The sequence below is a fragment of the Budorcas taxicolor genome, chromosome 9, assembly GCF_023091745.1.
Source record: "Budorcas taxicolor isolate Tak-1 chromosome 9, Takin1.1, whole genome shotgun sequence".
Taxonomy (NCBI): Eukaryota; Metazoa; Chordata; class Mammalia; order Artiodactyla; family Bovidae; genus Budorcas; species Budorcas taxicolor.
The window spans coordinates 31,280,923-31,296,988 of record NC_068918.1 but is presented as its reverse complement, the minus strand read 5'-3'; the positions used below and the strand labels follow the sequence as shown (position 1 = coordinate 31,296,988).

Genomic DNA, 16,066 nt, shown 5'->3' with positions numbered 1-16,066 from the left:
ATTCAGAATAAGATGATTCTGGGAACTAAGTTCCATATGAAGGATTATATAAAAATTACCACATGTTTTAGTTCTTCATAGCATAAAGCATAGTAACTGCAAAGATCTAGGCTGTTTTTGGTTGCAGGTTCCCACTGTCCCACCATTTGTCTTTTTATTAGACCTTCCCTGAAACTAGATAAATAAAAATGCAATAGTAAGGTACTTTGAGACAGTAACAGTTCCGGTTTAAGACTTCCATGAACAAAAGAGTTGTATTCTGCGAAAACCACGCAGTGCTGTGAGAGGGGCATATCTACCTGTGTTGCTAGCTCAGTTCATGAAGTATAAAACTATATACCACTGGAGTCTTGTTTCTAAAACATTAAAATCCTAATAAAAGAGCTCTGGAAAGAGAAATCATAGCGATTGCTACAGCATGAGAAAGGTGCACCAGGAAATCCTTCCCCAAGATGCTGAAGGTTACAGAAGTTAAGTGCTGGGATTAGATCAGACGCTTTATCAGAGAAGTCTCAATGGGACACATGCAGGGAAAGGCTGTTGGGGAAACTTCACAAACATCTTCTTTAAGTCACTAAAGAAGAGACGTCAGTCAGTCTTGCAAAATGCTCCGTAAATAGTTTTCCTCCTAAGTGGCTGGCAGCATCAGAGCTTGCATTTTTGGTTCTCTTCAATGCAGACATCATATTGCTGGAGTCTGTGCTCTGGGCTGTGGCCGGTCAGTAGCGGTGGGCCTGGTGAGATGGGTGGTACTGTGCGCTCTGCTGAGACGAGGAGGAATAGCCTAGTGTGCTCTGGGACTGAGAGGATCCCTGGACGCTGCTTTGGTAATTCAGGCGCGAGCTGGAGTGCTAGGAGAGGAAACAGGAAAAGGGGATGACCTATGGGGTACGAGAGCAGCTCAAGATGTTCACCACAATAGGACACAGAAGCTGTAGGTTCTGACCCATGGTAGCTGACAGCTAATTTCATGTGTCAGTATGTTTTGCTGATTTCACATCATCGCCTGCTACCACTGTGCTAGCATGCACGAAAGCTGGCTGGATGTCTTTGGAAGATAAGCCACACGGGCAATGAGAAGTAGAGGGGAAATTGATGCTGACTAATTCTGGTTAGAGATTCTTTGCATAACTGAGATTTGCAAACAGGAAGAATCAATTTGGCATTTTGATCCAGTGGTGTTCATAATGTATACTGATGTGCTGTTAATTTTCTCATTATAAATAACAAAGCTGTGACTAAGAAATCGTTTTTAGGAAAGAGTTTCCTCAGGTAGAGGCTAGAGTAGCCTCAGCAGCACCACCTACTTGACAAAGCAAGACAAGGTAGCAGCAAATAGGTGCTTTTTTTTTTTAAATCAGCTTCAGATAACATTTAGAATTTTAAAAAAAAAACTGTATGTGAAAATTCCCTCGAGAAGGCTGAGACAAATGTATTTCAATTCAGTGTATTTTTATTACCTTAAATGAAACATTCATCTTCATGGTATCAAGAACAAATATGAAAAAAAACGTAAAAGAAAAATTCATCTATAGAAATAGAATATAGTGCTTGGTTAACTATAAGCGTTAACTGCAGCTGTGTCTTTGGCTCTGCCCAGAAGACTGGTTCTTCCTGTGAGCAAAGCATGACAAGATCCTATGTAATAAAGTTATTGTGAAAGTGTTAGTCGCTCAGTCGTATCTGACTCTTTGTGACCCCACGGACTGTAGCCCGCCAGGCTCCTCTGCCCATAGGATTTCCCAAGCAAGAGTACTGGAGTGGGTTGCCATGCCCTCTTCTAGGAGATCTTCCCAACCAAGGGATCAAACCCAGGTCTCCTGCATTGCAGGCAGATTCTTTACTGTCTGAGCCACCAGGGAAGCCCAATAAAGCTATTACTTGAAGTTTAAAATGTAAATGACCTTGAGGTGGCATTGGTGGGTTTAATGAATTACAAATCAGCAAGGCTGCCCCACTCAGTGCACGAGAGGCAGCCAAACTGGATTTGCAACATCTGGTCCAAGAAAACAGGGCAATAAGATAGTCTTGGTTAAAAATAATGCCGCTTAATTCCTTCCTTTGTTACACAACTCTTGGTCATATTGTTCTAAGAAGCCTTGACAAATCCTAACAACATTTATTGTAAGTTATGGGAAAAAAAAAGTTCTTTCCGTTCACAAGGCCTACAGTTGTTAGGCTGCCTATGACTGCTTTTACTTTAGCAGATTAGACTGCACAATAGCTCCTCCATACTGGATAAAAAACAAATCTGGGAGAAGGAAATGGCAACCCACTCCAGTATTCTTGCCTAGAGAATCCCGTGGACAGAGGAGCCTGGTGGGTTGTTGTCCATAGCTTCACAAAGAGTCGGACACGACTGAAATGACTTAGCATGCATGCATGCATTGGAGAAGGAAATGGCAACCCGCTCCAGTATTCTTGCCTGGAGAATCGCAGGAACAGAGGAGCCTGGTGGGCTGCCATCTATGGGGTCACACACAGTCGGACATGACTGAAGCGACTTAGCAGCAGCAGCAGCAGTGCTGATACTATGAGAGCTGCAAAGAGGTCTCTCATCCTCACCCTTCATGCTAATCTTTCCAACTAATTAGCTGAGAAAGCTATCCATGTCACAGCGATGCTAGTTTATTTTTAAGTAGACAGCTCAGTGTAGACAAAGAGAAACATCTGAAGAACTCCTAGATTTGAAAGGAGTAAATACACTTAGTTAAGTAATCTGTCCATGATTGACTATAATCAGTCTAATATAACATAATCAGAGACACCAAGATGCGCTAGTATATGATAAAGGTTTGTTGCTCATATAATACAATAGGAATAAACTAACGTTAGGGGGAAAACTGACTTTATAGTAAAATTCAAATATGTTCGTGACTGCTACCCAAATAGCAAGCTGCTTTGCAGACCAAACTGATGTCTTGATTAGTTTAATTGGAACCAGTAGAAGTGCTATTATATGGCTGCTTACAGGGAATCTCCCAAGAGAAGTTTTCAAAGTATTTGTGTTGAGATATTCAAAATGTAAAGCCAGTTTAAACAGCTATTTATTATGTCTTTCTTGTTAACGTTTCTCTGGTTTCCAGTTCCTAATCAGTGAGTTTATGTCTTCGTTGCCTGTGGTTTTGTTTTCTATTATCTCTCTCCTACGTGCTCCTTCTCCACCAGTTCCCTGAAGGACTGTGGTTCTAAACCTTTTTTTAAAGTCTTTTGTTTCCCTTCTTAGATCTTAAGTTTGTTACTACCTTGAAAACATCCCCCCCCCTCCCCCGCCCCAAGATTCCCTACAGTTTTCACCCGTATTTTTACCTGTCTCTCCAAACATCAATCCTTAGGGTTTCTTCCTTTAATTTCTTAAATGGTAATACAGTTGTAGTTTGTAGTTTGTTTGAATCTCAACAAATGTATTTTCTTGTCTCGGAATTATTTCTTGTGAGATTTAACAGTTATTCCCGACAACTCTTTGTCCCTGTCTCTTCTGCCATGTGGCTATGTACTGATTATCTCCTCCCAGTAATGGCAAATCCTTCTGAAGTATGCTGCTTCCTTTGTTCACAGTGAGGCACCATTCCTCTCCCTTTCAACTGCTTATCTAGGGGTCTTTTTCAGACCCAAACCTGACAGACAGCTGGAAGGGTAAAATGAGGAATGTTGAGGAGGGGCTGCCTGCCTCACCTTCCTTCCTCAGGGTTATAAGATAAACAAGAAACAAAATATCTTGCAATTACATGAAATGACAAAAATCTTCATTTTCATATAATGCCCTAGAAAGACTAGGACTGTAAAATCAAACTTTAGAGTTAAGCACTGCTTATTTCTAAAAGGATCTATTTTAAGTATTGTTGTCTAGCCACTCAGTTGTCTGACTCTTTGTGACCCCCATGGACTGCAGCCCACCAGCTCCTCTGTTCATGGGATTTTCCCGGCAAGAATACTGGAGTAGGCTGTCATTTCCTTCTTCAGGAGAATCTTCACGACCCAAGGATGGAACCTGCATCTCTTGCTTGGCAAGCAGATTCTTTACCACTGAGCTACCTGGAAAGTCCGTATGTATACTTACCGTTTCATAAAATGTATTGCTAGAAAAAGAGACAACAGGCTCAAAATGGAGTCATTTGTGTTAAGCCCATGTAACCAAACTGAAACTTAATACCTAACCTAAGTGCAGTTTCAGCCCCTCCCAGGAATGTACTCTTCCCCAGTCAGTCTGCAATCTCCACTCAGCACTTGAGAAGTAATCTACCTGGTAGACTCCTGCAGTCCCCAGAGGAAGGTGCCCTGGCCTGCCATGATCAGCTCTCTGCTAAAGCAACATCCTGTCCCACCTCCTCCTACCTACAGAAGTCCGGAAGCCTTTCATTTCGCACAGCTCCTCAGAGCCTTCTTCTATATGCTAAATGAGCTGCTACCTGATACATGAATCACTGAATACAGCCAATGAGACCTTTTAAAATTTGCTCAGTTGAGTTTTGTTTTCTAACAGTATGTCGACATGAAAAAGTACAACATTGAGGGGGAGTACCTGATAATCTGAGGGCATAACAGGCCCGCCCGAGTTTGTGCCTGAAGGCCCCAGCCGCGGTTTCTTGTTGGGAGGCACCTGGTTAAGGCCGGAGTCCTGGCTATGCTGCAGCCCTGCTCCGGCCGGCCCGGCCCCTGCACCTCCTGCAGTCCCGTTGGTCTGGGTGCTGTTCTGCTGCTGTGGGGGTGCCTGCGGGGGGGCAGCCGCCTGCTGTGGAGGGGCTGTGGGCTGCTGATGTTGGTTCTGCTGCTGTTGCTGGTTCTTATGAAAAGAGAAAAACAAAGGCAAGCTTGGTATGGAACGAAATCACGCCTGTCATTGTAGGATATGCACGTGAGACTGTCAGCCAACCTGGGGAGAGACCTATGTGGGGCACCAAAGTGACTGGCATGCCTGGAGAAGGGAGCAGCCAGGGAATACAGCACCCCCGAAGGTGAGTACAGAGCCCCAAAGAGGACTCGCTCTCTGAAGTTCATTAGATTGCAGAGTAATCCTCCCTGTCAGGGACAGACATTCCACTGAAGACACAGGCCCAGAGGAAAGAGCAACTCCTTGAAATAGCTCTAACAGTCTTTTCAGTCAATTTGGAGAAAGAACGGCTGTGTGGGGAGGAGTCAGTACAATCAAAGCATGGAGTGATGCTTGAAAAGGAGCCTGCATAAAATGATGGCAGTGGCACTGAACCAACCAAGGCAAGCATCAAGAATCGGGGAATAAAGTAGACTGTAAAACAAATCAGGAAGTTCATTTATCTGTGAATGCATATTTCAAACTGCAGAGTACATCTACAATAAAGTAAATACACAATTAAATAAAATGCAGTTAAACATATAGGAATTACTACATTTATCCTTCCCTAAGTGCAATTTATACCTTGTCACCTTTTTCTTCAGGTTCATCTTCATTAAGGAATTCTCGTTTGGGGTATGGAATCTGGCAGCCAGCAAACACACTACAAATCATTGAAGGAAAAAAAAAATACATGTCATGACCTAAAATCTATAATATGATTGACCTTGTGCATTTAAAATTCCACTTTTTTTTTAAAATTTCCTACTCTTCATCTGTGGCTGGTATGCCTCTCAACACAATTTCAGCAATAAGAAAAGAACAATTCGTCATCTAAGTTTTACACTAGTATAACTGCCACTTTCAATAACATCTTAAAACTGCGTTTAGCTAGTTGACATGTAACACAGAAATTTCTCCCCACAAACTTCATCAGCACTAAAAAGAGCTGACTGTGTATTTGCTTCAACAATGAAAGTAATTTTTTTCTCAAGAAAAGCTGTACCTCTAATATCAGTAAGTCCAAGCACAATTTATATCTGTGGGTATAATAAGGATGGGGAAATGGAGAAGTATAATAACGCAGCAGAGACACAGAATTTTAAAAGCTCAGTTCCCTACTGGTTTGGTGTAAACTGTGCTGGCTGACCGATCTATAATAAAAGTCCCATCTGTTCTCAGCTTCAGTTTTTGTCTGTAAAACTGACTAATGATCATTCCGTAAACTTGTTTTCATTCACACCTCTTTACAGCTTTGCCTGTTTCAAAGTACAGGACCTCTCGACTAGTTTTTCCCGAGGTGGTATTAACCAAGGAAATAAAAGACTCGAGTAACAAGTGCTTCCCTTGCCTTTAGCCACCACCGCACACCTTCAACCTGGAGCAAAGTGCACAGAAAAGGAAGGATACATACTCTAATGTCGGCAAGGGGTCCTCCTGAAAATAGGGATCCTGCAGAGCCTGCTCGGAGGTAATTCTCTTGGTTGGATCCATCGTAAGGAGTTTCTGAAGCTAGAATCACACACAAGAAATTGACAGCACGGGAAAGTCTGCTTCCAGGTGAATGTTTGGACTGTGTTAATGTCTAACAGAATTAACATCAAGTGCCCGTTTATTAATACACTGCACACATTTATGTGAAACTGACAGAAATGATTAGCAGTAAAGCCGTTTTAGAATTTTTTTTTTTCCTACTGGTAAACCACTGGAAACAAGGCTAAAAGTCAAGGGTGATATCTCAAAGGAAAAAGATTTAATTTTGCCCCAGCATCCACCAGTTTCCTTTTTTTCCTGAAGAGGAGGAAGAGCTGGGACAATTTCACAGTAAGTGGGGTGGGGTGAGAGCTGTGCTAAGGATCACCTTCCCACTCTGGAGAGATGCACCTACCAAAAGGAATACTTTGCTGTCAGGCTTGACCTTGTGTTTCTCCATGTACTTTATGAGGCTACTGTTGGCGTACCTGCAAAGACATGACATCCACACACTATTGAGGACATTCACACAATTGACATCTTTTAATGGAAGGTTCCAAGGTTGGTTTTCCTATGAGGTATGTATTCATTTAAGCCATTGTTTTGTTTTGTTTTCTGATTAAAAAGGAACACAAAACCAAATGTTGGTAAATGTGTAAAAAATAAATAAGAATTGTCACACACTGCATGTAAGAGTTTATACTGTTAGAATTACTTTGGAAAATAATAATGCATTAACCATTAGAGCTGAAAATGTGACTATCCTGTGATCCAGCAATTCCTTCCTATGTACATATTCTATATCAGGATATCAACTGCTCAGGCTGAGGGGTGAGTAAATGGGTATTCACTTTATTATTCTAAATAGACTACATATTTTCATTATGTATATTCTTTCCTACATATGAAATATTTCAAATTTAAAAGGTCAAGAAACAGGTAATATATGTTTATGGTAAAAAATTTAGAGAATATAAGAAAAATTTGAAAACACTCATAAGCTAGGGAGCAATTTTAAAAACTCTTATCAAGATTTGATAATTTTCCTTTGGCATTTCTTCTGTGCATACATATATATACACACAAAAAAGTATTTGTTTTAATAAAATTGGAATCATAGTATATATAAGGTGTCCTTAATGTTGTTTTATAAGCGTTTTCTCTTGCCAAACGCTCTTTAAGCTTTTTATTTGTACTGGTTGAACATTTTCTACTGTTACTAATGACACTTGTTTCACAACACTTAGAAAGTACAGATCCTAAATCTGGTACACATTCAGGGGGACAGGACTGCATGGCAGGTGAGAATCAGAGGCCCCTCCCAGACCCTGACTCAGTCATTTACCAGTTGTGCGATTTTGGGCAGTTAGTTAACCTCTAACTAGGTGCCTCATCTTAGCTATGTGTGGCTGCTTTGATGCTTTTTCAGGATAAAGTCTTAGATTTATTAAGTCAAAGGGTAAGTACATGCCAAAGCCTTTTGTGTGTGCTCTAGAACTTGCTACATGAACCTGGCCCTCAGACCAGTAGCATGGGCACCGGAAAGCCTGCACTAGGCATGCAGGTTCAGTTCAGTTCAGTTCAGTTCAGTCGCTCAGTTGTGTCCGACTCTTTGCGACCCCATGAATCGCAGCACGCCAGGCCTCCCTGTTCATCATCAACTCCCGGAGTTTACTCAGACTCACGTCCATTGAGTCAGTGATGCCATCCAGCCATCTCATCCTCTGTCGTCCCCTTCTCTTCCTGCCCCCAATCCTTCCCAGCATCAGAGTCTTTTCCAATGAGTCAACTCTTCTCATGAGGTGGCCAAAGTACTGGAGTTTCAGCTTTAGCATCATTCCTTCCAAAGAAATCCAAGGGCTGATCTCCTTCAGAAAGGACTGGTTGGATCTCCTTGCAGTCCAAGGGACTCTCAAGAGTCTTCTCCAACACCACAGTTCAAACGCATCGATTCTTTGGCGCTCAGCCGTCTTCACAGTCCTACTCTCATATCCATACATGACCACTGGAAAAACCATAGCCTTGACTAGATGGACCTTTGTTGGCAAAGTAATGTCTCTGCTTTTCAATATGCTGTCTAGGTTGGTCATAACTTTTCTTCCAAGGAGTAAGCGTCTTTTAATTTCATGGCTGCAGTCACAATCTGCAGTGATTTTGGAGCCCAAAAAAGATAAAGTCTGACACTGTTTCCACTGTTTCCCCATCTATTTCCCATGAAGTGATGGGACCGGATGCCATGATCTTCGTTTTCTGAATGTTGAGCTTGAAGCCAACTTTTTCACTCTCCTCTTTCACTTTCATCAAGAGGCTTTTTAGTTCCTCTTCACTTTCTGTCATAAAGGTGGTATCATCTGCGTATCTGAGGTTATTGACATTTCTTCTGGCAATCTTGATTCCAGCTTGTGTTTCTTCCAGTCCAGCGTTTCTCATGATGTACTCTGCAAAGAAGTTAAATAAGCAGGGTGACAATATACAACCTTGACATACTCCTTTTCCTATTTGGAACCAGTCTGTTGTTCCATGTCCAGTTCTAACTGTTGCTTCCAGACCTTCATATAGGTTTCTCAAGAGGCAGGGCAGGTGGTCTGGTATTCCCATCTCTTTCAGAATTTTCCACAGTTTCTTGTGATCCACATGGTCAAAGGCTTTGGCATAGTCAATGAAGCAGAAATAAATGTTTTTCTGGAACTCTCTTGCTTTTTCCATGATCCAGTGGATGTTGGCAATTTGATCTCTAGTTCCTCTGCCTTTTCTAAAACGAGCTTGAACATCTGGAAGCTCACGGTTCACGTATTGCTGAAGCCTGGCTTGGAGAATTTTGAGCATTACTTTACTAGCATGTGAGATGAGTGCAACTGTGTGGTAGTTTGAGCATTCTTTGGCATTGCCTTTCTTTGGGATTGGAATGAAAACTGACCTTTTCCAGTCCTGTGGCCACTGCTGAGTCTTCCAAATTTGCTGGCATATTGAGTGCAGCACTTTCACAGCATCGTCTTTCAGGATTTGAAATAGCTCAACTGGAATTCCATCACCTCCACTAGTTTTGTTCGTAGTGATGCTTTCTAAGGCCCACTTGACTTCACATTCCAGGATGTCTGGCTCTAGGTGAGTGATCACACCATCGTGATTATCTTGGTCTTGAAGATCTTTTTTTGTACCGTTCGTCTGTGTATTCTTGCCACCTCTTCTTAATATCTTCTGCTTCTGTTAGGTCCAGACCATTTCTGTCCTTTATCAAGCCCATCTTTGCATGAAATGTTCCCTTGGTATCTAATTTTCTTGAAGAGATCTCTAGTCTTTCTCATTCTGTTCTTTTCCTCTATTTCTTTGCACTGATCACTGAGGAAGGCTTGCTTATCTCTCCTTGGTGTTCTTTGGAACTCTGCATTCAGATGCTTATATCTTTCCTTTTCTCCTTTGCTTTTTGCTTCTCTTCTTTTCACAGCTATTTGTAAGGCCTCCCCAGACAGCCATTTTGCTTTTTTGCATTTCTTTTCCATGGGGATGGTCTTGATCCCTGTCTCCTGTACATTGTCAGGAACCTCCGTCCATAGTTCATCAGGCACTCTATCTATCAGATCTAGGCCCTAAAATCTATTTCTCACTTCCACTGTATAATCGTAAGGGATTTGATTTAGGTCATACCTGAATGGTCTAGTGGTCTTCCCTACTTTCTTCAATTTGAGTCTGAATTTGGCAATAAGGAGTTCATGATCTGAGCCACAGTCAGCTCCTGATCTTGTTTCTGCTGACTGTATAGAGCTTCTCCATCTTTGGCTGCAAAGAATATAATCAGTCTGATTTTGGTGTTGACCATCTGGTGATGTCCATGTGTAGAGTCTTCTCTTGTGTTGTTGGAAGAGGGTGTTTGCTATGACCAGTGTGTTCTCTTGGCAAAACGCTATTAGCCTTTGCCCTGCTTCATTTCATATTCCAAGGCCAAATCTGCCTGTTACTCCAGGTATTTGTTGACTTCCTGTTTTTGCATTCCAGTCCCCTATAATGAAAAGGACATCTTTTTTGGGTATGAGTTCTAAAAGGTCTTGTAGGTCTTCATGGAACCGTTCAACTTCAGCTTCTTCAGTGTTACTGGTTGGGGCATAGACTTGGATTACTGTGATATTGAATAGTTTGCCTTGGAAACAAACAGAGACCATTCTGTGCAGGTACTCAGGCCCTATTCCAGATTCTGAATCAGAATCTGCATCTTTAACAAGGTCTCCAGGTGGTCTGTGGAATGTCTGAGATTCCACAGACATAATGTCTGAGAAGCATTCATTCTCCCCAGTAGGTATAAGTAAGAATGCCCATTTTATTATACACTTACCAACACCAGGTATTTTTAACAAAATCTTTGCCATGTATATTAACTTAAAAATTATTTACCTCCAATACCAGGAATACTTTTTGGGCAAGGTAACCATTAAGTTTAGTGATGGTTAAATGAAACTTTAAGGTTTATGTAGAAATGGAGTCTGTCAACATAGTTTTGGTTTTTATGTTGAATCAACTGATTTCTTGAGTTAACTCTAGATTCTAAGGTTGTGTCTATCATAATGTAAAAGGTCTTGAAGTTGAAAAATCCTATTGCTAGATTCCCATTGTGGTTTCTTATTTTTTGTAGTGTTACAAATAGGGTAAATTGTCATTTTCTGTATTATCCTCTTCTAGATTTACTACAATTTAGGAGCTGAACAATTTTAAAACTCTCTATATACATTATAAAGCATTTTGTCAGCATGTTTATTCAAACATTGAATTTTTTAAAGTCAACTTATTTATTTCCTTTTAATTCTCTCTCACCTTGCCTTCTAATGAGCTAACAAGAGCTGACACTTTGGAAAGATTACAGAAAAAATTCTATTGTTACCCTTCACAGTTCACATCAAGAGTAATTTTTTTGGTTCTTTTTATCTGATATAATGAAAACAAGTTATTTGTTTACTTTTTAATGTCATTTGTAATAATATTATCTGGAATTTTTTATTATACTTTAGTGACTTGTATGTAAACTGGATTATATTTAGCTAATTTTTAATAAATTCCTTTTTGTGTTATGTATTAGCAGGCAGCTTTTATGTGGATAAAATTGTTTGCTTAGAAAGTATGGGCTCTTATCTCTGAACTTTTTCTGTTACTTTTTTACTAAATTTCATTTATCTTTCTAAATTTCTCTCCTATTATTTCTGGTTATTGTAAATACTATCATTTTATGTAAAACTCTTCCTTTAAATACTAAGATAAAATGTTGTGTCTTAATTAATTTTCTCTGTTATATTACCAGCTTATCTTCAATTACTTGAACCACTTTCATTTAATACCCATTTGACAAGTAACTAATGAACACACACTATATAGTAGGCCCTGGAGATGCCTATAATGGTGTATAAAATAGGCACGATCCATATTCTAGAGGGAAAGGCAGATAAGTGTTCAAAAGCCAACTGTCGAGCAAAGTGATGTGTGCTGAGAGAAGCAGCTCAGGATATGCCACCGGACTGCAGAGGGGAAGCATCTGACTAGAAGGACAAGGGGAGACCTCCTCAGGATAGAAAGGATAAGCAGGAGTTATCTGATGAAATGGGTGGGAGGATGGTATCAATACGTCCCAGACTGAGGGAACAGCATGTGTAAAAATCCAGGGGTCCAGGAACGCTCAGGGGTTTTGAGGATCTTAAAGAAATTAATGAGGTGCAGCCCACAGAGTACAAAGTGGACAGAGGTTTAGGAGATAAATTTGGTGATGTAGATGCCCAGGCTTTTGTAAGCCATATTTAAAAACTGAGAGCAGCGTGAAGACTGACATGTTCAGATGTGCCTTTAGCGATGACTGCAGAACAGGCAGTGAGTCAGAATGAAAACTGAGGGTAGAAATACCACTTATGAGGCCAATGCAGGATCCCAGGAGAGAGAGAGGGTAGAGGCCTGGCCTATAATAGTGGCAGGGCAGATGGAGAGAAATACAGAGATCTGAAGGGTATTGAAACAAAGAATTTACTAGATTTGCTAATCGTTTGGACACTAGGGGATAAAATGGAAGACAGTGAGAGAGAAGAAGGATTAGGGACATCTTTAAGGTCTTTAGCCTGAACAATTAGGTAAATCATGGAGCCATTTCCTAAGATAAGAAATACAGTGGGAGGAAAAGTTTAGGAGGACAGATGATGAGCTCAGTTTGGGACACCTATTTTGAAGTATTTATGGGACACTCAATTTGGGATTCCAAAAAGCAGTTAGATACAAGGGTCTGAAACTTGGAAAGGAAATCGGAGTAGAATGTATAAATTGGGAACCATCAGCATAACTGATGGTGCGCTGTAGCCATCAAAATCACAGAGACTGTCTAGGGAAATGTCTAGGGTGAGAAGAGAGCCCAATTCAGACACCTGAGCAATGTCAGCGCTCTGTTTAGGAGCTGCAAGGAGGCAAGGACCCCTACCTAGGACTGTGTGAAAGAGAGGCCCAAAATGATCAGTGCCATTTGCTGCTGCTTTATGAGGTCTGCTTTTGTTCCTACAAGCCATTCCTGTCCTGAAATTTCTCTGTTACATTTCCCAAAAGAGACTCTCTTCCACCTTCTCCTCTAGATGCACGTATTTATAACAAACTCCTCTCATTCCCACTCAGCATCCACATCCCCACCAGTTAGTTTTCCTCAGATCTTAGCCATGTGTTCTTCCTCCTGCCGCCCTTACTGGCTGCTTAGCCCAGCATTTCAGACACAACTCACGACACAGATAGAGACGGAACTGCCATTGAACTGAGCCCCTTTCCAAGCTGACCAGAAGAGACTTTTAAACTATCTATTGACCCCTAAATTCTTAAAAGTTTTTAAATAAATATTTGCCTAAGCCTGGCATATACATTAACAACATTTGAAATATCTTCTTTAAATCATAAACATAATTAATATACTAACATCTAAGTTTCTGGTTTAAACAATAATCTATCTGGTTTTTAAAAGGATTCACTTAAATATTCCCACTGGATGTTACTTGTATGTAATATGGTATTACTTACGTTGTTCTTCTAAAGTCTTTCTGAAGTGTTGGGTATTCTGGCATCTTTCTAATATCTTCCCAGTCTTTATCTTAGGCAAAAAAAAAAATACTGAATGTTGTTACAGGAAATAATGTTACTTATCAGAAATCTAGTTATTTTAGCTTAAAAATATACATAGAAATACTTAAAATATCCTTTTCAAAAAGAATGTTTTTGAAATATGACTCAAGTATTATTTTGAAAAAAAAATAAATTACCTGCAGGAAATCCCATGACACTAAATATTCGGTCTAGTTGATCATGATGAAAAGGATTGCTTGTTTTTATATCTTCCTGACGACAGTGAAAAATAGGTTCTGAAGTCAACAGTTCAGCAAATATGCAACCTATTGCCCATATATCTATGAAGGAAGAAAAACATATTTATTATATTTCTTTGGTTATAATTTCTTGGTATAATCACAACCTACATATAAAAAAATTTTTCAAGGTAGGCAGATGGATGAAATAGGTAAAAGAGCTTAAGAGGTACAAACTTCCAAGGATGTTACAGGGATGAAACATACACAAAGGGAATAAAGTCAATGGTATTGTAATAACTTTACAATGGTGACAGATGGTAACTAGACTTACTGTGATGATTATTTTGTAATGTATAAAAATTATATATGTCATATACCTTAACATAATACTGCATATTAAGTATAACTTTAAAAAGAAAAGAATTGCCCAAATAAATTTTAAAAACCTTTTTAGTGAATACAGTAAGTATATTAAGAAAACATATATATATATGATATGAAATAGCTATATCATTGGGCTTCTCTGGTGGCTCAGACAGTAAAGAATCTGCCTGCAATGTGGGAGACCTGGGTTTGATCCCTGGGTTGGAAAGATCTCCTGGAGGAGGGCATGGCAACACATTCCAGTATTCTTGCCTGCAGAATCCCCATGGGCAGAGGAGCCTGGAGGGCTACAGTCTATGGGGTCGCAGAGTTAGACACGACTGAGCACTGAACACGGCACAGCTATACCATCACATAACAGACTGAAAGTCAAATAAAAAACATTTACTTGTAAATTTCCTGATCAAGATAAACTTGGGGAACTCAACTTAGCAAACAATGAATTTTCTTTACATTCAGGCAAAAGCCTTTCTAACCACTATTAGTAATTTAATTGCTGAAGCATTCAATTGATAATCTAAAACAAGGTGTAACACTCAAGATGTGATAGAATAAAATAATATCATGATCAGGTACAGTGATATGTTTCTTTAAAGCAATCAAATACATAATGACTAGAATTTTTGAGTTGTCAGTCTAAACAGTACAGATTACACAAAATAATTTGGAAAAACTCAACTTTTGTCTGAAAGATACCAGCTTCAGTGTTTTCAAGAAGTGGTAAGGTCTGCTGTTGCTAAGTCGCTTCAGTCATGTCCGACTCTGTGCAACCCCACAGACGGCCGCCCACCAGGCTCCTCCATCCCTGAGATTCTTCCAGGCAAGAATACAGGAGTGGGTTGCCATTTCCTTCTCCAACGCATGCATGCATGCTAAGTCGCTTCAGTCGTGTCCGACTCTGTGTGACCCTATGGACAACAGCCCACCAGGCTCCTCTGTCCACAGGATTCTCGAGGCAAGAATACTGAAGTGGGTTGCCATTTCTAGAAGCTGATAAATACAAGTATATACAAGCATTGCGTGACACCAGTAAAGAGAAGTGATCTGAACATACTCACTTAGATGCTGCCCCAGCTCCACCATGCCAAGATAAACTGAGGCATCTTTCAGAGTTTTATTAACTACTTCAAATAACCAGTTAAAGATGATTCTACTTGGATTTTACAGATCGAAAAACTATAATACAGTTTTAATCTAGATTCTAAGACTGTAATATTTATAATGCTTTGCCATATGTACATGCAAATTAATTTTTGTGAGATGTATATTCATACTTGCCCACTTAATGCCACTTAGTATTTTTAAAGTTAATAACACACAGACTATGGGACAGCATAGAAAAGTACAGTGTTTACAAGTCTTCTAAACATAGGAATCACATTCTGTAGACAAGCTATCAGGTAAAATTACTCTTGGGACGCCATTTCATAAATTACTAAATGAAAAAAATATATAGTAATGTCTCCTGTATCTGACTCCATTCAGGGATGGTTTCCTTCCACACAAGTTAGCCTTCTGGATAATGGGAACATATCCTTTCAGTAGCCATTTTTATTACGTTATTACCTGCCATCTAAGAGGCTATAAAATACAACTTCATCATCCTCATCATGAAGATCCATCACTAAAGAGCTGACTAATAATACTGTTCAGTGTCTACTTTGCCATTTCTTCTCTGCCATGTCACGCTGGCTGTCCCCTTGGCCCTGATACGGCAGCCTCTGACTGTCCCAAGTCTTCCTGCAGCTGCCTCTACTATGCAGTCAATGGAGACAACTACTGTATGTTGCTGGCCACACAGTTCCTGGTTTGTCCTCTAATCAAGGACAGGGGCCTGTATCTAGATTTCCTGAAGAACTGCTAAGAGAAGGAACCTCAATGTAGCGGGCAGTATTAAATTCTAGGGTGTCTGGCCTCATATTAGCATCTAATTTTAAATGATCATCTGGCTCCAGCACCATCTATAGCCATTTCTCAGCTCTTTCCTTTATCAATGACTTGCCCTTTTCTCCCTCTTCCTCTCCCCTCTCCTCCCTGCCTCCCCCTGCCCCACTCCCCGTGTGTGTGTGTGTATGTGTGTGTGTGTCTCTCTCTC

At 40.2% G+C, this 16,066-nt stretch overlaps 1 protein-coding gene across 1 annotated transcript in view; it reads right to left on the bottom strand.

Moving 5' to 3' along the window:
- Positions 1–346: 346 nt before the first annotated feature.
- The window catches only part of CDK19 (cyclin dependent kinase 19), a 169,358-nt gene continuing 153,638 nt past the window's right edge, over positions 347–16,066 (bottom strand). The window contains exons 7-13 of the mRNA XM_052645844.1: positions 13,543–13,686; positions 13,304–13,373; positions 6,699–6,771; positions 6,225–6,322; positions 5,396–5,474; positions 4,523–4,783; positions 347–851 (exon numbers count right to left, since the gene is read on the bottom strand). Coding sequence (XP_052501804.1) covers positions 720–851; positions 4,523–4,783; positions 5,396–5,474; positions 6,225–6,322; positions 6,699–6,771; positions 13,304–13,373; positions 13,543–13,686 — 857 coding nt within the window. The 3' untranslated portion in view covers positions 347–719. The remainder of the gene's footprint in view (positions 852–4,522; positions 4,784–5,395; positions 5,475–6,224; positions 6,323–6,698; positions 6,772–13,303; positions 13,374–13,542; positions 13,687–16,066) is intronic.